The sequence below is a fragment of the Delphinapterus leucas genome, chromosome 9, assembly GCF_059928025.1.
Source record: "Delphinapterus leucas isolate spDelLeu-1000000601 "Yukka" chromosome 9, BTC_Dleu_Yukka2, whole genome shotgun sequence".
NCBI lineage: Eukaryota > Metazoa > Chordata > Mammalia > Artiodactyla > Monodontidae > Delphinapterus > Delphinapterus leucas.
The window spans coordinates 64,122,964-64,143,869 of record NC_143137.1 but is presented as its reverse complement, the minus strand read 5'-3'; the positions used below and the strand labels follow the sequence as shown (position 1 = coordinate 64,143,869).

Genomic DNA, 20,906 nt, shown 5'->3' with positions numbered 1-20,906 from the left:
CATCCCCACCTCTGCCAATTCTCACATGTTGAAGCTCTGGTTCCCAGTATGGCTGTATTTGGAGTAAGGAAGTACTTAAGGTTAAATGAGGTCATGAAGTTGGGAGTCCTGATCCGATAGGATTAGTGTCTTTATAAAAAGAGACCAGAGAGCTCACCTGCCCTCTTTCTATGTGTACTCACCTAGGAAAGACCACGTGAGGATGAAGCAAGGCCACCATCTGCAAGCCAGGAAGAGAGTCCTCACCAGAACCCAGAAACTGCTGAATCCTGATCTGGGACTTCCAGCCTCCAGAACTGTGAAAAAATAGATTTCTGCTTTTGAAGCCAAGCAGCCTGAGGTATGTTGTTATGGCAACCTGAGCTAATACAATATGTTATATTCTATAAAAAAACTACATAATATGCAAAATTTGATTCAAAAAAAGTAACAGCTTAGTCATATAATGTGGGCAATCTTTTAGCATTATAACAAGATTTATGTGTATATACTTAGACATAAGTGTATAAACCCTAAAAATTTGATAAATTCATACGGCAGATTTTCCCTAAAGGAAATTTAAAGTGATTTACTTTATTATTCATTGTCCATAAGCCAAGGGATACATAAATATTTTAAAATATTTCTAAAAAGGAAAACTAGAGTTTTAAATGATTAAAGGTATCACAAATATAAATATTTAAAATGCCTGTTGGGTGGCTGAGTGTCCCTCTTCTCATACTCAGCAACTTATTTTAGAAATGAAAGTATTAAGAGATGAGATGACAGCACACTAGTAACTAAATCAACAGTCTACTGAAAAATATGGCCAAAAAGCTACTGCAAAATTGTAGAGAAGCAGTAAGATGCTTTTACACTTGTTCCATCGTAACTCAACGTAGAAAAGATAAAGCAGGATTTTCATGTTTTAGGGGAGCTGGAATAGTAGTTAATTACTTCACTTAAGCCAAAGTTTTCAAATTAAGCATGGCTAAGAATTTAGGGAAGAAAAATAATTAAAGGGGAGGTAGCAGGTGGTAAATAAGGTGCTAACAAGAAAGACTATGTTTTTGGGGAAGATAGTGAATTGAAAGAGGTATGACATAGGTAGTTCACAATAATTAAATGTGATATTCTGGGGTGAGACTGCCTGGGTTTGAAGTTTTGCTCTGCCAATTACACGCTCCATAACCTTGGTTAATTTATTTTCCCTAAGTCTCAGATTGATCATTGGTAACGCGAAGAAAAGTAATAACTATCTTATATGTTAATAGGGATGATTAGTGGTATAAAGCATACTGTTTAGCACAGTACCTACGACATAGTATATGTAATAGATTTTAATGATAATATGAATCATGTATTATTGTTTCTTTTCAAATGTGACACCGTTAATGTAACTCCAATCTAAGTGAATATGGGTATTCTGAAATAGAGTAATATCTATTCCAAAAAATAGGAAAAAAATGGGAAAAAGTCAAATTAATCTTTGTATTTGCTTATTGCACAGGCCCTCCTCAGACTCTGACATGCCTACTCAGGCTTTTCTTTGGCTCAGACTCTGCTTCAAAATTCATCCAGGGAGTCTAATCTGTGGGATATAGCTGTTTTCCTGATATCCATAGTTACATTATTTGAGGCTATACATCAATGAATTTTCTATCTTGCCTACTTGCAGTTTTCCCCATTTCAGCCTACTGTATCATAGCTGCCAGCCTGTCCCACTGTCACACCTTTACTGAGCTCCTCAGATGCTTGTGATAAAACTATGGCTCCAGGCTAAGTATACAGATTTCATTCTCACAGGGAAGAAGTGTATGCTGGCATTCTCTTATAAGCCTTCCAAAGTTCTGCTTCTCATTTTAAGAAACTCTGCTTCTCATTTTAAGAAACTCTGCTTTAAATAACCAAAGACATCTGCCAAAAACATTGGCAGAAATCAGAAAATGGTATTTAATCTTGTGGCAGTAGTTGGTTTTCAGTGTTTTCACATGCAAGCATTTCCTGTTCATTTTTGAACTATGTTGGACTTTCTTTATGTTAGTTGGAATTCTGTTAAGGTCCTTGAAGAAGACAACAGAGGCTTGTAAGGAGAAAAGACTTTCAGTTTGTTTTTCTTTTTAAGTCATCCACATGTGTTAACACTTGGGTTACAGATAAAATTGTCTCTTATTCTCAAATTTCAGTAAAGAATTTAAAAAAATATTTTAACGGTCTAACTTTTATATAAAAGTTTAAATCGCTCTTAAAAAATACAAATTCCAAACGCACGTTCCTATTTCATTTTCAATGACTTTATTGAGAACATTTTGCAAATTAGATTTACAATTTAACATTTTACAATTAGAAATTTCATCTGCTACTACATAAGTTGCAAACTTTTCAAAACACTACAGAAAATCCTTTATTTCTTTGGATTTTTCTGTTCCATGTTGAGCTCCTGAGATGTATTTTTTCTTTCAGCTTCATTTTCATCTTCCTGTGAAATAAATTTTAGAAAACATTAAAATATAAACTTCAGGGCATTTTATCACCTATACTTAATACACTTTAACTTCATTTCTCTGAAGAATTAACTATCATGACTCCAGTAATCGTAGGGGAAAGGCTATAAACAAAATGGCACAATTATGCAACATTTAAACATTAACATTCTCAGTGGGTGCTGTTTTATACTACACATTGACTAAAAATTTCTGTATGTTTTTAAAAACAACTTATTTTATCAATGACTTAAGAATTACTTTTGAAAGCACCTGCTACTAAAAAGTGTCCTTTTTAGGGGGTCAATCAGATATTTTTACTTCACTATTTGATAAAAAACAGTAAATTTAACTTCTGAGACATTTTATGTACCCAGCATGGCATTTTGGTCTCATCCAGCATACTTTCTTGACAGGTCTGCCAATTTTCCAATTACTTGTGCCACCATGTTATCTGAAGATCAGTCAGTTCTAAAATAGGAAACTCTAAAATGGGCACGTGAGGCGACAGAAGGCTTACATTCTACAGTTTCGATTCTAAGTGGTGGCCTCATAATTCATAGCAGGTTCCTGTGGAACATGGTGAATAAATAAAGTGACATCATAATGTCTGCTTCCATAGGAATGAAGTGTATCTTGTGTTCAATATTAAATGGTGACCTCCAAAGTATAAATAATGAGAATCTGGAAAAATACTTCATCTTACATTTTATAACCCATCTCATCATATATGTTCCTTCAACAACACGTAAGTACAAAGCAGTCTTGCTTTCCTAATATTTCTGATAGGCCTGCCATTTTTATTAATGGAAGTAAAAAACACTGTCTAACTCTTTACTGAGTTAATTAAAGTATGAGTAGCTTAATTTCTTAAGTATCTCTGTACAGCAGTAATAACATCAATATCACTACACATCACCCTGCATCTCTGTATAAAAACCAAATTCAGTTAAATAATTATTAAGCTTTGCTAACAATTAAATAATTATTAAGTAAACTGACTCTATTAAGTAAATGCAAATCAAGGTATATGTATATATAACAAATATATATTTGTTATATATATGTTAATGTTATATGTATAACATATATATTTATATATAGTTTATACATAACATATATATGTTAAGTGTCATATATATATATATATATATATTTGTTTTCCACGAAAGACCACACCCTTGCCCATAAACATTGAGGTGGAGAAAGCTTCCTTTATATACATTGTCTCTAAATTTCAACAGCACCTGTGATTTAGCCTTTGTCAACACCAGGAAAGCAGAGAAATTATCAATATTATCAATCAACCTGAATCATTACAGATATGTTGGCTGCAAGGAATGGGGTTTCTGACTATCGATTTTGGCAATGTAATTTTAATATATTTATCTAAGCATAATAGCCACTGTGTGCTGTTTTTTTCCAATTTGTCTCTACTGAATAGAGATATTATGTTCAATTGACTCTTGAAAATCTATTAATGAACAGGTAGTTTCCACTTTAAGAGTCTAAGATAAGAGTCTCTAGAGATTACACTTTAATTACAACCCAATAAAAAGCAAATCCTATTCCACACTTTCCACTGTCGTCTTCTGTCAGTGAAACACTGACAGAAAGTGTTAAAACAGCAGGTAAAGGTGGCAAGAAATTTTTGTTAGGTAGCACTGAATTTGTTTATATGTTGTTCAAGGCAGGGCTTTATCTTCTTTATCTTATATTCCTACCACCTAACAGGGCACATTTAGTGTATGGGGGGGGGGTCCAATAAATGTTTCCTGAACTATGAAACAGTGGAATAAAAGATGAGTAAAAGAGAGGTCTGTAATTTGGAAAAGCATAATATCCTTCCTTATCCAGTAGTTACACTTCTGAATTTACTAAAACATTATTGAAAACAGAAATAAGCAAAAATATCTGAAACATCATAAGCCAAAATCACTGTTATCAAATTCATATTTTTTAATTTTTGAAAAAAAGTGGAGGCTTTATCACGTGGACAGTCTGCTAAGTTCCCACAGCAATATGACTTACTGGTTTAACAAGCTTGGTTACCCTGATGATCCTGAGGACTAGGAAATATCTGTAATATTTACTTTCATAATTAACTAACGTTCTTCATATAATGTCAGTCTTTTTGTTGTTGAATTTTTCTTAGTAATAAAGTATAGTTAATAAATGCATGCCTAATACTGCCTCCTGTTCAGGACAGGTACAAAAGTTTCTTTATGCAGAGAAAATGTCTTAAAATATCTTGCCTTTCTTTGCCTTTAAACTATTTGTGTAAGTTAACAAGATAAAATCTCTTTCTTCCTCTGTATAAGAATAGCTGTGATCTGGATACAGAAAAGGATTATGGAGGGGCAGAGAAGGCATTTAATCCACTGCTAGAGTCCAACACATCGTAATTGCTACGGTATAATATCATCAAAATAATAACAGCCAAAGACTTTAATCATTGTAAATAAAACATTGGAATTAGATATAATAAAGCTCCAGAAAGGATTTTAGAAGTTGCTTTGTTTTTTTTGGGAGTGCTAATTTGTGTTTCTAAGTTTACGCATCAATTTTTTTTTAACATCTTTATTGGAGTATAATTGCTTTACAATGGTGTGTTAGTTTCTGCTTTATAACAAAGTGAATCGGCTACACATATACATATATCCCCATATCCACTCCCTCTTGCGTCTCCCTCCCACCCTCCCTATCCCACCCCTCTAGGTGGTCACAAAGCACCGAGCTGATCTCCCTGTGCTATGCGGCTGCTTCCCACTAGCTATCTATATAACATTTGGTAGTGTATATATGTCCATGTCACTCTCTCACTTCGTCCCAGCCTACCCTTCCCCATCCCCGTGTCCTCAAGCCCATTCTCTATAGACATCAATTTTTATAAGAACTTTATAACAGTTCAAGATTAATACAATCATTAAAATAGCTCAGGCAGCAAATCAGATATCATTCACAAGTGAATGCATAATGAATGAAACTGCAAAGAAAGGAAGTTTTTTTACCAAAGTATTTCTTCACTACTGGATACTAAAGGCAGGCAAATTTTTCTTCTGATAGATGGTAGGTTCTTGTCACTCTTTGCTGAGATAAGACATCTGTTTTTTTCCCAGTGAAAGAAGACCCTTGCTACACGGATCATTTTCTTAGTGACAGCCCTGACAAGTTTGACATTTGTTTCAAGTGTTCTGAAGCAGCCAACAAGAAAATGTACCCTTTGGGGCTGCTGGAAAGCAGACAGGTTTACCGCTTAATGTTTAAGCTTGTTAATTTATACTCCAGAAAACATGTTGATTATAGCAACCTTGCAGATCTGCTAGTTACATGTGGAATTTCAGGAATACGCACATAACAATAACGCTCATAATGCCACACAGTTAAATGTGGTTCCTCGGCCTTCCTGCTCTTTGGACACTGACAGCATTGTTGTAGTGAGGAGAATGAAAATTTCTAAGCACACATGGACCATGTAATTATGGGCTAATGCTCCAGGTGGCAACATGAGACTAAAAGAGTTATTATAACAGAGAAGTAAGTGAAAATACTGCCATTTTTATCTAAACTAGATTCCTTTTACCACCAAGTAAAACCCACAGAGTCTGTTTAAATCCTACTCAGCTTGCAGCATCAATCTGGGAGAGAAGGCCCTCTACTTTTCCTTATTTACAAATTTGACTCATAACAGTTCAAAGAATTGATGTCAATTTAATAAAACCTATCCACTCCTGCTTTTCCCTTCTCTTGAGGTAACCGACTCCAAACAAAGAGCAATTATTTTAGCAGCTGGAATTTCCACTGCTCAGGCAATATTTGGACTCAAATTAGTCTATGAATACAGCTGACTCTGTATTTACCCTACAGACTGTCAAGTTTTAAATTATTTCTTTTAAAGGTTGGATTATACAAAGGGACACACTTTCCCCATTATTTCATTATATCTTTAAAGATGACTTTATGAGTACCTTTAGAGTGGAGAAATCTGTCAAACACTACCTTAACCAAATGATGAAGGTTAACATTACCAGTAATACATATTAACATTAACTCTTTGGTAAGATGCACTAAAAAGGGCACATTAATTCTGGTCTGTGGTATCCTTCCCAATAATGCATGAACCTAAATCTAGTAAGGAGAAAACATCAGATAAACACTCTATAAAATAACTGAACAGTAGAAGATAATAACACTACAGGAAGCTGGATGAAGGGCAAATGGGAATTATCTGTGCTGTTTTTGCAACTTTTTGTAAGTTTAAAATTATTTCAAAAAGATTTAAAAAAACAAAATAGAAATGACTACTTAATGAAAGTTTTCTAAATTCAAAGTAAGTGTGATTGTATGCACAAAGAGTTTATGTGGAAGGAAATTCAAGGTAACTGTTGCCTCTACATTAAAAATACACAGCTAAAATAAACTGTTTGCTTTCCATTTTTCTATTTAAAATTCCTTAAGTACCTCAAATGTTTATAATGGTGATGCTATTAATTTTTATTTTCTTGTCTGTGCTTCCATGCATTTATCTTACATTTCTACTCTGAGCACAGATCACTTTCACAATTAGAAAACATAAGCTTTATTTCCAGAAATAAGTAAGCATAATGGGAGTCTGTTTTCAAAGAGAATGATGTCAGTTGTTTTTACTTTACAGAATTTGCTATTCACAGCAGATAGAGACACATGGTGGTACAAACAGTAAAATAAAGTGAGAAGGTACAACTAAGTACTAACTTAAAATATTTCTATTATAATATTTTCTTTAGATCTTAAATATTCCTTTAATCAGAGAAAAGTTACTGTAATTGGATTCAAATTAATAGTTGAAATTATCTGTATGCTTTGATAATGGTCCTTTTAAAACTGTAGTATATACACAGCTTTTGGTGAAAAACATGAAGACACACTTAACCTGTTCTGTTAGTTGTAGACTAAGTATAGAAAAGTAATATATAATATATTGTTCTGATCTGAGGTCAAAAACTACACTCTTTTATTCATTTAAAACATATACCAGAGGGACTTCCCTGGTGACACAGCGGTTAGGAATCCGCCTGCCAACACAGGGGACACGGGTTCGAGCCCTGGTCCAGGAAGATCCCACATGCCGCGAAGCAACTAAGCCCGTGCGCCACAACTCGAGCCTGTGCTCTAGAGCTGGCGAGCCACAACTACTGAGCCTGCGTGCTGCAACTACTGAAGCCTGCATGCCTAGAGCCTGTGCTCCACAACAAGAGAAGCCACCGCAATGAGAAGCACGCATACCGCAATGAAGAGTAGCTCCCGCTCGCTGCAACTAGAGAAAGCCCATGTACAGCAACAAAGACCCAACGCAGCCAAAAATAAAATAAACTTAAAAAAAAAAAGTATACCAGATATAACTCTCAACGGCATTTAAGATTGTGCTTTTAATAAAGAAAATATGCTAGTGCTGCACAATAAGGAAAAAATTTTTCTTAATTACTGGAAAAATACGATAATGAAAATGTTTTAGGCAAAAATGAGCATGTTGCATGCTTCAGACTAAAATTAATTAGAGTTTTTAACATTTTACAATTCCACTCTAATTTTTTAAATGGGGCATTTACTTCATAGTAATAAACACTCGGATCATTAAGTAAAGTGCAAAATGTGTGTGATGTGCTACATTTAACAACCTTTGGCCCTTTTTTCTGTACTTCTGTATTCAGTTTTCCAATGCATTGAATAAGCAATTGAAGACCACAATTAAATTTCCTGATGTTGCATATTTGAGATTCTTATTTCACTTAATACAAAAGGCAATTAATCTACCATTTTACAACTGAATCTCAACTTCAGTGGGCCATGAGAGATGCTGAAATGAACTTACAAGAAATGCTTAATTAAATTCACAGTAAAAAGCATAAGAGGTTCTTATGACAGAAGTTGCATATTTAATTAGAAAGTCTAGGACTTCCCTGGTGGCGCAGTGGTTAAGAATCCACCTGCCAATGCAGGGGACAAGGGTTCAAGGGTTGATCCCACAAGAGCAACTAAGCTCGTGCGCCACAACTACTGAGCCTGCGCTCTGGAGCCTGCGAGCCACAACTACTGAGCCCACGTGCCACAACTACTGAAGCCTGCGCTCCTAGAGCCTGTGCTCCACAACAAGAGAAGCCACTGCAATGAGAAGCCTGAGTACCTCAACGAATAGTAGTCCCTGCTCGCCGCAACTAGAGAAAGCCCGCGTGCAGCAATGAAGACCCAACACAGCCAAAAATAAATAAAATAGATACATTAAAAAAAAAAAGTCTAGGGCTACTGTAAAATTAAAGTAACCTGGGATGTTCTTAGTAAACCTAGCTCAAACACGTAAGTCGTTAAACAAAATGGAGCTATTTTGTAAATTTCTACCTTTTTTCTCTACTTAGTGACTCAAAAGATAGTTAATCAAAGAAATATCCCATTACCTAATATTACAGAATCATGGCCTTTTATTTTAATAGCAAGTAGATAGATAAAAGGACAGTAATAAATTTCTAATTTCATGTATGAGTATATACGAATAATTCTATTTCATTTGTTGAGCAATCACTTATCTCTCAATTTGTGATTCTGGAGCAGATCTAGTAAAGTAGGTTTGCTTTTCTAAGTCTTTAGTTCCTCCTGTTACTTTTTACTTCTTTGTGGTGGCTTTTGGTGGCATGGAAATGGGACAGTTAAAAATAAGACTTTGGATTTCCCATGTATGATTTCAGATCAAGAGAGAATCTCTATGACCTGGGAAGGAAGGCCCTAAGGATTGGTACAGTCATCTAGGGAGGGCATATTTATAGGAAAGGAAAGGAAGAACAGTGAGTGGAAGGTAAGAGTCTGGCAAAATAGGATTAGAAAAAAGAAAATGAATGATGGATGATAAGTGTGAGTTAGATTAGACACTTAATGAGCATAAACCTAATTCTATAAGCTTATCTTCTCATAAACATGAAGAAAAGCGTAACTTTCATAATATGAATTTTTAGGTATTTAAGATACGTTTAAAATATGGTGCTAACCTGCTGGGGCTAAGAATACCATCACACTCTTTTCTTCTCTGACAGATGAGTTCCTGTATAAGGCTTATGTTTGATAACCCCTGTGGAACTTATGATCTTAAAGATAAAAATATTTTCCTTCTCTGGCAGACTATCTAATATCTAGGAAATAAGCATAGAAGTGTATGCTGGAAATGAACATTAGAGGCCCCTAACTTTCCTTCATATGTAACACTTTGGTTTAAAAGATATTACCTGCTTTTGATGAAATGTACAGTGTGGGGAATATAGTCAATAACTATGTAATATCTTTGTATGCTAACATACATAACCAGGCTTATCATGGTGATCACCTTGAAATACATAGAAATACTGAATGTTATGCAACAGGAACTAACAGTATTGGATGTCAATTAAATTTCAAAAACAAACTCATAGAAAAAGAGATCAGATTTGGGTTAGGGGGTGGGGTGAGGAGAAAATGGGGAGGAAACTGGATGAAGGTAGTCAAAAGGTACAAACTTCTACTTATAAGATAAATAAGCACTAGGGATGTAATGTACAACATGATAACTATAATTAACACTATGTTATATATGCAAGCTGTTAAGAGAGTAAACCATAAGAGTTCTCACCACAAGAAAAAATTTTTTTTCTATGTCTTTAATTTTGTGTGTATATGAGATAGATGTTCACTTAAACTTGTGATAATTACTTCACGATGTATATAAATCAAATCATTTTGCTGTATACCTTAAACATATAGATGCTGTATGTCAATTATATCTCAATTAAACTGGAAGAAAAAATGCTACCTGCTTTTGAAGTTGGTGGGTAGTCAGTACTGACTCTAGAGAAAAATAAAACAAATAAAATCCCTCAAATTCTATAAGGGGGCAATATAAGTATATTTTCAAATGAGAATAGCACAAGTCCAATGTATATGAATTAAAAGATTATGGTATATTAAGAAATAACATTTAAAGAGGCTCTTTAGAAAATATTTTTGCATAAATCATCTATTATTCACTAAATGTAACATTTCAAAAATCCTAAATGTACTAATATTTGAAGACAATACATATGAACCTCTACTTTTCCCACAGGTACTCAAGGAGAAGAGACATTTCTAAATTTATGTTGTTTTATTTTTTGTTCTAAACATACACATACAGGTTTAAATTCCCAGGAGTTAAAAAAATTCCATCAAGCAAAAATAAAGTCTAAAAATGTTTAAGATATGCAAGCTCACCAGTCAAATTATAGTTCCATAGCTAAGAAATTTCTAGGTTGTATAAAAATCAGTGATTGGCTCATTAAAATTTCCAGTCATACATGCACTGTTTTATGACTAGAAATTATTCAGCAATAACTGAGTTCATTATACAAGCTGGAAAATACTTATAGGTAGCATATTTTATTTATTTATTAATATAAGCAATAGCCATTGATGCTGGAACTGGCCATTGTGGAAGAAGTGCCCTCTTCAATAGGATGTGATAGCATTTTGTTTATCCTTCACAATACAATGAGGAGTTTAATGGAACATAGATTTAAAAGGCATTTTATATATATTAAAAGAATTTGGGTGAAGGAGATCAAGATGGCAGAGTAGAGGGATATGGAGCTCACCTCCTCTAACAAATACATCAAAAATACACCTACATGTGGAATAATTCTCATAGAATACGTACTGCAAAGCTTGTAGAAGATCTCATACAACCAAAGCTGCTGGAAAGATGCCTACATAACCAGTAAGATGAAGGGAAAAGGGAGAAGAGGAGGAATAGGGACAGGACCTGCACCCCTGGGAACCTCCTTCACCACCTGGGAAATGTGCTGAAACACACAGGGAGCTTCAGAGGCTGGAGAGGAGAGTGTGGGAGCTGGCCTGCAGCCCCCCAGGGTAGAGAGACCAGCACAGCTGGAGACATGCGCCTCCTGGTGTGTGCAGTGGCTAGGTGCTGAAACTTGGGCTTCAGCAGACAGACCTAGGGAGAGGAACCAGTTTGGCTGTGGGGAGACAGCCCGAAGGTCCTGGAGTGGGCCTGGGCCACAACAGGGGGCACGCACAGGATGGAGGGAAGATCTTTCATAGGAGCCCCACTGTCAACTCAGTAAGGGAGAGGTGTAGATCTACCATAGCAGCCTCATTATCAGTGTGGTCACAGCAGGGCATAGCTTCTGCCACCATGGGTTTTGCGAATTTCGTGCACGCTCAAGTGGAGGCAGGGCTGAAATCTGAACTGATTACTAGCACTCCTGTAGTGGAGGTGGCCCCTGAGTGCAGCAGCAGCAACAGTGATTTCTGTGGGCACACACACCAGGTGACAGGCAGCATCACAGAGTCATACATCCTGGCAGAAAGCTCCTGGGGAAGAACACACAGTGGCTCCTTTCCCAGAGGGAGCACTCCAGTCCCACCTATCTCACACCACAGCTCAGAATTGGATCTGGGGCCTCTACTCCAACAACTGGGGAGCAGACTCTAACCCCAACAGGGCTGTGAGAACCACACGGCAAAGAGGAGGCCCTGCCCAACATCCAGCACAGGCTCTGGTCACCAAAACACCAAACACACCCATCTATCAAGGAGACAAGGGCCAGCACAGCCCGAGGAAAGACTTGGCAAGCATCCATACCAAAAACAACCCTGGCACCAACAATACTGGACTCACATGGTCTACACAGGGTCACTCACACATAAAAACAGCCCTTTAAAACTACAGTAGATAACTGTTTCTCCTAAATTCATAGAGTCAGAGAAATATAAGTAAAATGAAAAAGTAGAGGAACTACTGCCAATTTAAAAAACAATAGACTCCCCCTAAATGAACAAACAATGATACAGACCTCACCAGTCTACCAGACCCTGATTTCAAAAAGGAGGTAATAAAAATGCTGAAGGAATTAAGAAAGACTATCAATAGAAATGTAGATCACTGTAACAAGGAACTAGAAACCATAAAGAGGAGCCAATCAAAATTAGACAACTCAATTTCTGAGGTGAAAACTGAGCTAAAGGCAAAAAATAGCAAACTAAAGAATGTAGAAGAATGAATAAGTGATCTGGAAGACAGAATAACAGAAATCACCCAATCAGAACAGCAGACAGAAAAATTTTAAAAATAAAAGCAATATATGAGATCTATGGGATAATACAAAGCATGCCAATCTACATATAACAGGAATTCCAGAAGGAGAAGAAAGAGAAAAGGGGATCAAAAATATATTTGAAAAAATTATGGCTGACAACTTCCGAAACCTAAAGAAGGAAACAGATATCCAGGAAGCACAGAAGGTCCCAAACAAGATGAACCCGAACAGCCCTACTGTAAGACATATCGTAATTAAAGTGGCAAAAGTTAAAGAGAGGATTATAAAGGCAGCAAGAGAAAAACAGTGAGTTACAGTGGAACTCCCATAAGGCTATCAGCTGTTTTCTCTACAGAACTTTGCAGGCCCGGAGGGAGTGACGAGATATATTCAAAGTCCTGAAAGGGAAAGGCATGCAACCTAGGATACCAGGCAAGATTATCATTTAGAACAGAAGGAGAGAGAAAGAATTTCTCAGACAAGCAAAAACTAAAAGCATATAGCAATGGTAAACCAATCCTAAAAGAAATATTGAAGGGTCTTCTCTAAATAGAAAAGAAGTAAGAATCTACAGGAAAGGGAAAGTCACAACAGGAAAGACAAATTTATAAAAGGACTGAAGATCCCTTAAATAAGCCAGTACATAGAATAAAAATGAAAAAAATTCAGTGAAGGCGATTATAACTACAATGAACAGCAAAAGGATAAACATGAAGACGTAAAATAGGACATCGAAAATACAAAATGTCAGGGAGGGAAGCAAGAAAAGGTAGACCTTTTAGAATGTGTTTGTTTATATGACTACCAGTCTAAAGCAAGTAGGTATAGTTATGGGTTAGCATACTTGAAAACCAGGATAACAAATCAAAAACATACAACAGCTTCACAAAAACCAAAAAGAAAGGTACGCTAGCATAATACAAAAGAAAACCATCAAACCATAAAAGGAAAATCAAAAGGAAGACAGGGACAAAGAAAAAATACAAAATCAACTGGAAAACAAGGTTTAAAATGACAAATACATAATCATCAATAAGTACTTTAAATGTCAACTGACTAAATGCTCCAATCAAGAGAGAGAGTGGCAGACTGGATAATAGAATAAGGACCTACAATATGCTGCCTACAAGAGATATACTTTAGGGAAAAAGACACACATAGATTGAAAGTGAGGGGATGGAAAAAGGTATTTCATGCAAATGGAAATGACAAGAAAGCTAAGGTAGCAATAGTCATATCAGACAAAATAGACTTTAAAATGAAGACCAGGGACTTCCCTGGTGGTGCAGTGGTTAAGAATCTGCCTGCCAATGCAGGGGACACAGGTTTGAGCCCTGGTCCAGGAAGATCCCACATGCCATGGAGCAAGTAAGTCTGTGAGCCATAACCACTGAGCCTACGCTCTAGAGCCCGTGATCCACAACTACCGAGCCCATGCGCCACAACTACTGAAGCCTGCACACCCCAGAGCCCATGCACCACAACTACTGAGCCCACACGCAACAACTACTGAAGCCCGCATGCTCTAGGGCCTGCATGCCGCAACAACTGTGCCCGCGTGCCTAGACCTCATGCTCTCCAACAAGAGAAGCCACCACAGTGAGAAGCCTGTGCACCGCAAGAAAGAGTAGAACCCGCTCAATATAGCTAGAGAAAGCCTGTGCACAGCAACAAAGACCCAACGCAGCCAAAAATAAATAAATTAAAAAATAAATAAAACAAAGGCCACGAAGAAAGACAAGGACACTACATAATGATAAAAAGATCAGTACAAGAAGAAGATATCATACTTGTTAACATATATGCACCCAACAGAGAAGTACCTAAATACATAAAATAAATACTAACAGACATAAAGGGAGAAATTGATGGGAATACAATAATAGTAGGAGACTTTAACACTCTGCTGACATCAATGGACAGATCTTCCAGACAGAAAATCAATAAGGCAACAGAGATACTAAATGACACAATAAAACAGTTAGACTTAGTTGATATCTATAGGACATTACATCCAAAAAACCCAGAATACACATTCTTTTCAAGTGCATATGGAACATTCTCTAGGATACACCACATACTAGGCCACAAAACAAACCTCCACAAATTTAAAAGGATAGAAATTATTTCAAGCATCTTTTCTGACCATAGTGGAATGAAAATAGAAATCAAACACAGAAAGAGAAATGAGAACAAAAAATGATCACATGGAGACCAAACAACACGCTGCTAAAAAACCAGTGGGTCAACGATGAAATAAAAAAAATACCTCAAGATAAATGACAATAAAAACACAACCATACAAAATCAATGGGACACAGCAAAAGAAGTTCTAAGAGGGAAGTTCATAGAAATACAGGCCTTTCTCAGAAAATAAGAAAAATCCCAAATAAACAACCTAAACTACTACCTAAAAGAATTAGAAAAACAAACAAAATCTACAGTCAGTGGAAGGAAGGAAATAATAAAGATAGAAATAAATAAAACAGAGATTAAAAAAAATAGAAAAAAATCAATAAAACCAAGAGCTGGTTCTTTGACAGGATAAATAAAATCAACAAACCTCTGGCTAGGCTCACCAAGAAGAAAAGAGAGAGGATCCAAATAAATTAAGAACTTAAGGAGGAGAAATAACAATGAATAATGCATAAATATTGATACAAAAATCATAAGAAAATATTATAAAGTTACATGCCAACAAAATGGACAACCCAGAAGGAATGGACAAGTTTCTAGAAACATACAGTCTGACAAAACTGAATCAAGAAGAAACAGATAATTTGAACAGACCAATCACTACAAGTAAAATACAATCTGTAATTTTTTTAAAAGTCCCTGCAAATAAAAGTCCAGGACTGGATGGCTTCACTGGGGAATTCTACCAAACATACAAAGAAGAACTTATACTTCTTAAACTTCTTAAACTCTTCCAAAAGACTGAAGAGGAGGGAACACTCCCAAAGTCATTCTATGAAGCCACCATCACCCTGATACCAAAAAGACAGATACTAAGTAAAGAAAATTACAGGCCAATATCTTTGATGAATATAGATGCAAAAATCCTCAACAAAATATTAGCAAACTGAATCCAACAATTCATAAAAAGAATCATACACCATGATCAAGTTGGATTCATTCTAGGGTCACAAAGATGGTTCAACATACACAAATCAATGAATGTGATAGACCACATCAACAAAAGACACAAACCACATGATCATCTCAATAGATGGCAGAAAAAGCATATGATAAAATTCAACATCCATTCATGATAAAAACTCTTGCCAAACTGGGTATAGAGGGAACATATCTCAACACAATAAAAGCCATTTGTGACAAGCCCACAGCCAACACAATACTCAATGGTGAAAAGCTGAATGCCTTCCCACTAAATTCTGGGACAAGACAAGGACACCCACTCTCACCACTTCTATTCAACTTTGTATTGGAAGTCCTAGCCACAGCAATCAGACAAGAAAAAGAAATAAAATGTATCTAAATCAAAAGGGAAGAGGTAAAATTGTCATTATATGCAGATGACATGATACTCTATGTAGAAAACCCTAAAGACTCCACACAAAAACTATTAGAAGTGATAGATGAATTCAGCAAGGTAGCAGGATACAAGATTAATATACAGAAATCTGTTGCATTTCTTTGCATTAACAATGAAATATCAGAAAGTAAAAAAAAAAAAAAAAGCCCTGTTCAAAATTGCATTAAAAACAAACAAACAAAGAAAAGAAAACCTAGGGATAAACCTGACCAAGCAGGTGAAAGACTTATACTCTGAGAACTATAAAACATTGATAAAAGAAATCAAAGATGGCTCAAGGAAATGGAAAGATATCCCATGCTCTTGGATTGGAAGAATTAACATAGTTAAAATGGCCATATTACCCAAAGCAATCTACAGGTTTAATGTTATCCCTATCAATTTACCCATGACATTTTTCACAGAACTAAACAAATAATTGTAATATTTATATGCAATCACTAAAGACCCAGAATTGCCAAAGCAATTCTGAGAGAGAAGAACAAAGCTGGAGGTATAACCCTTCCAGACTTCAGATAATACTATAAAGCTACAGTAATCAAAACAGCATGGTACTGGCACAAAAACAGACATATGGATCAATGGAGCAGATTAGAGAGCCCAGAAATAAATTAATGGTCAATTAATCTTCAACAAAGTAGGCAAAAATATATAATGGAGAAAAGACAGTTTCTTCAGCAAGTGGTGTTGGGAAAGCTAGACAGCCACATGTTAATCAATGAAGTTAGAATACTCCCTCACACCATGCACAAAATTAAAGTGGCTTAAAGACTTAAATATAAGACATGATACCATAAAACTCCTAGAAGAGAACACAGACAAAATATTCTCTGACATAAATGGTAGCAATATTTTCTTAAATCAGTCTCCCAAGGCAAAAGAAATAAAAGCAAAGATAAACAAATGGGCCCTAATCAAACTTATAAGCTTTTGCACAGCAAAGCAAACCATAAACAAAATGAAAAGACAACCTATGGACTGGGAGAAAATATTTGCAAACATGTGACCGACAAGGGCTTAATTTCCAAAATATACAAACAGCTCATACAACTCAATAAAAAAAACCAAACCACAAACAACCCAATCAAAAAATGGGCAGAAGACCTAAATAGACATTTCTCCAAAGAAGACATACAGATGACCAACAGGCACATGAAATGATGCTCAACATCGCTAATTATTAGAGAAATGCAAATCAAAACTACAATGAGGTATCATCTCACACTGCTCAGAATGGCCATCATGAAAAAGTCTACAAATAACAAATGCTGTACAGGGTTTGGAGAAAAGGGAACACTCCTACACTATTGGTGGGAATATAAATTGGTGCAGCCACTAAGGAAAATGGTATGTGTCCCTTAAAAACCTAAAAATAGAGTTACTGTATGATCCAGCAATCCCACTCCTGTGCACATATCCAGAAAAGACAAAAACTCTAATTTGAAAAGATATATGCACCCCAGTGTTCACTGCAGCAGTATTTACAATAGCCAAGACATGGAAGCAACCTTAGTGTCCAACAGATGAATGCATAAAGAAGAAGTGTATATATATATATATATATATATACACACACACACAATGGAATATTACTCATCCACAAAAAAGAATGATGCCCTTTGCAGCAACGTGGGTGGACCTAGAGATTATCATACTAAGTGAGGTAAGGCAGACTGAGAAAGACAAATAACATATGTGGAATCTAAAAAATAATACAAATGAATTTATTTACAAAACAGAAGCAGACTCGTAGACAGAGAAAACTTATGGCTACCAAAAGGGAAGGGGGCATGGGGAGGATAAATTAGGAGTATGGGATTAACAGATACGTACTATCATACGTAAAATAAACAACAAGGATTTACTGTATACCATAGGGAACTATATTCAGTATCTTTTAATAACCTATAATGGAAAAGCATTAAAAAAAAGAATATATTGTATGTATGTGTGTGTGTCTGTGTGTGTATAAACAAATCACTTTACTGTACACCTGAAACTAACACAATATTGTAAATCAACTATATTTCAATTAAACGAATTTTTTTTTGGCTTAGTCAAGCCCTACAGTTAAATTTTACTCAAACTAATTTCTATATTGCCATTAGAAAAATCATAATCTTTGGCCATTTTAATTAATGCCATAATAAAAAAATACGAGAAAATACAGAAGTTTTACACTTCCTTTGTTGAGTTTTGATGTTCTAAACAAAGGACAGTTATAGCTCATAGTATCAAATCACTGTCAAAGAAATAAACAGAATTTACATAAATGGTAATATCACAATCTTAGTGCTACTTTAGAGAAGAGGTAGAAGACATTCAAAAAGTGAAAGGTAACACAAACTCCCTTAATGAAAATGATGTTATTTATGTAACTTGATGTTTAGGTTTGATAACTGTCCTATTACATAAGATGTTACCATAAGGAGAAGCTGGGTGCTTCATACTCTCCATACAATTTTTGCAATGCTTTTAAAATCAAAGTTATCTCAACACAAAAAGTAAAACCAGACAAGCAAGCAATGACCTTTGTTAGATGATTTAGAAATAAGTATACTTATGTTTTAAATACTATAAAGTTTCCCACCAAAGTAGTATGCAGAGGTAATCAGAGTTATGAATAGCAGAATTTTGGCATTTCTGTGATATGGACAGCTTATTACAGACTCCACAGTATAAATCAGTATTTACTGCTCACTAGTAAAATCACAGTCATTCAGTAATACTGAGCGATGTTTCACACATGAAACTCATTGCCGTGTTTTGTGGATTCATGAAGTTTAAGAACAATGAGAACCAGATTCAACCGTTATGGTAAATAATTTCCTCATTCTAGAAGAGTCTGGAATACATTTCATCCCTTGACTCATATTAAACATTTTATCTTTTTAAGATAATCTTAACTCTTGAAGTAAATTCTATTCCTAGAATCTTTCCTTTCTTCCTCCTGCAAAAATTTATTGAACAATGATTGTGTGTCGGACACTGGGAAAGGTAATGGAAATAACAAAGATGAATGAAATGTCTTGCTGCCTAGAGGAGCCCGTGTTCCAATGTGGAAGACAGGGAGGCACAGAATTACAGTGCAATGGAGAAAGTATATTATAAAGTCTATCAGGCATAAAATGTTAAGAGAAAAAGACTAAACCATGACAATACATAAGGAGAGTTTTTTTTTTTTAATGATTGATATTCTAGAGTTCGGGTATGGCATCGAAATAATATACCCTCCTTCATTCTCAAAGAGTGGTATTGTGAATCTGTAAAACAAATACCTCTCAATGTAACTTACACTGACTGCTCTTTTATTAAGATTAACAACATCAAAGGACTATATCTTTGAGAAGTAAACTTATGTTTAGAAAGTGAATTTTAAAATCTTTACTCCAAAGTGAACAGATTAAGTTGCCTCAAATATCTCTATTTCAAGTTGAATGCTATTTTCCCTAGAGTGAATCCATTAATCTTCACAGTTTTATTGGAAATTAATAGCTCATTAGACGTCCAAGTAACACATTTCTTATGGCACATTAATTTTTCATGGGTGACAAAAAGTAGATTTTGCTTCAAGAAAAATTAAAAATAGTATTTTAGAAAATTCCACACAAGAAAACTTCTCTAATAGTTGTATTTCATGATCAGTGTCAAACCTAACAGCCACATTTCCACATCTTGAATTCACAGATAACCATATAAACACTATTTTGCTTTTTAAAGAAAAATATTAAATGTTTTAAACTCCTTGTTTTAAACTGTTACCATAATGAAAACCATGAACTACTATGTTCTTAAATGATTCCAAAAAGTAGGCCATGTGGCAAGTACCAAATCACTTATAAAGCCTGCCTGAAAATGTACTTAGTTAACTAATGTTTTCTATGACCAGTGAGTTATTCTATAAGTATAAAGTGTTTCTCAATAGTCCATGATCTAGGCTATACAACATTAGAAAAAATGTTTCATACAATGACATTTTAAAACCCTATTTGAAAAGAGCATTCAGAGAGCTACAAAAGCCATTTACATTCTTCCCTGACTATCAACTATGTGTCAGGTATTGTGATAGGTGCTAAACAGAAAAAATGATATATAAGAGACAGACTCCCAGCATTATGGAGCTTGTAATCTGTGTCCAAAACAATGGGTTACTCGAGTAACTATGTAACTGCAATTATGATCTATTCAATGAAAGTATAGTGCTATGAGGGTTTTACTAGAAGGACCTAAGAATTTCATAGAAGCTCCTCCCCCTCCGGAAAATGACAGATACATTGAGACCTGAAGAATAAGAAGGAGTGGCAAACCTAAAGTCAACACACAGATAACATCAGAAGACAAAGAAAATGTCTTTTTTCACCTTATAACCATCTAATATTCTCAATTCTGAATCTACAATGTATGAAATATTTAAAAAGTAGTTGCGTTTCTATTACTTGCAGTTAAAGCATTCTTACCAATACAACATTGGCATCTTTCTTAATTTTCTTCTCCTAGTTCTCTGAATTTTCCCCATATCTTTTATTTCTTTTAACTTCTTTTCATCCATGTCTTTAGAACTCTGTTACTGTTATCTGGAGATGGCTCTAAAGGGCTTCAAATGCCATCTATTTTATGATGACTCTCCAATTTATATCTTCAGCCTGGTGTATATCCCATGCTTTAAACTCGTATGTCCACTGCTACTTGATGTCTTCACTGAACTTTAAATAGGCACCTCAAACATACCATGTACAAAGCCAAACTTGATGCCTCTTCCTAACCACTGCCAACCTCCCCTAACAGCCTTATACCTCT

General features: G+C 35.3%; 1 protein-coding gene across 3 annotated transcripts in view; it reads right to left on the bottom strand.

The window, feature by feature from the left end:
* Positions 1-2,239: 2,239 nt before the first annotated feature.
* PHF14 (PHD finger protein 14) overlaps positions 2,240-20,906 on the bottom strand; it is a 201,320-nt gene continuing 182,653 nt past the window's right edge. For all 3 annotated transcript variants that reach the window (XM_022587082.2, XM_089917660.1, XM_022587088.3), the window contains one exon: positions 2,240-2,458. In XM_022587082.2, coding sequence (XP_022442790.1) covers positions 2,384-2,458 — 75 coding nt within the window. In that variant the 3' untranslated portion in view covers positions 2,240-2,383. The remainder of the gene's footprint in view (positions 2,459-20,906) is intronic.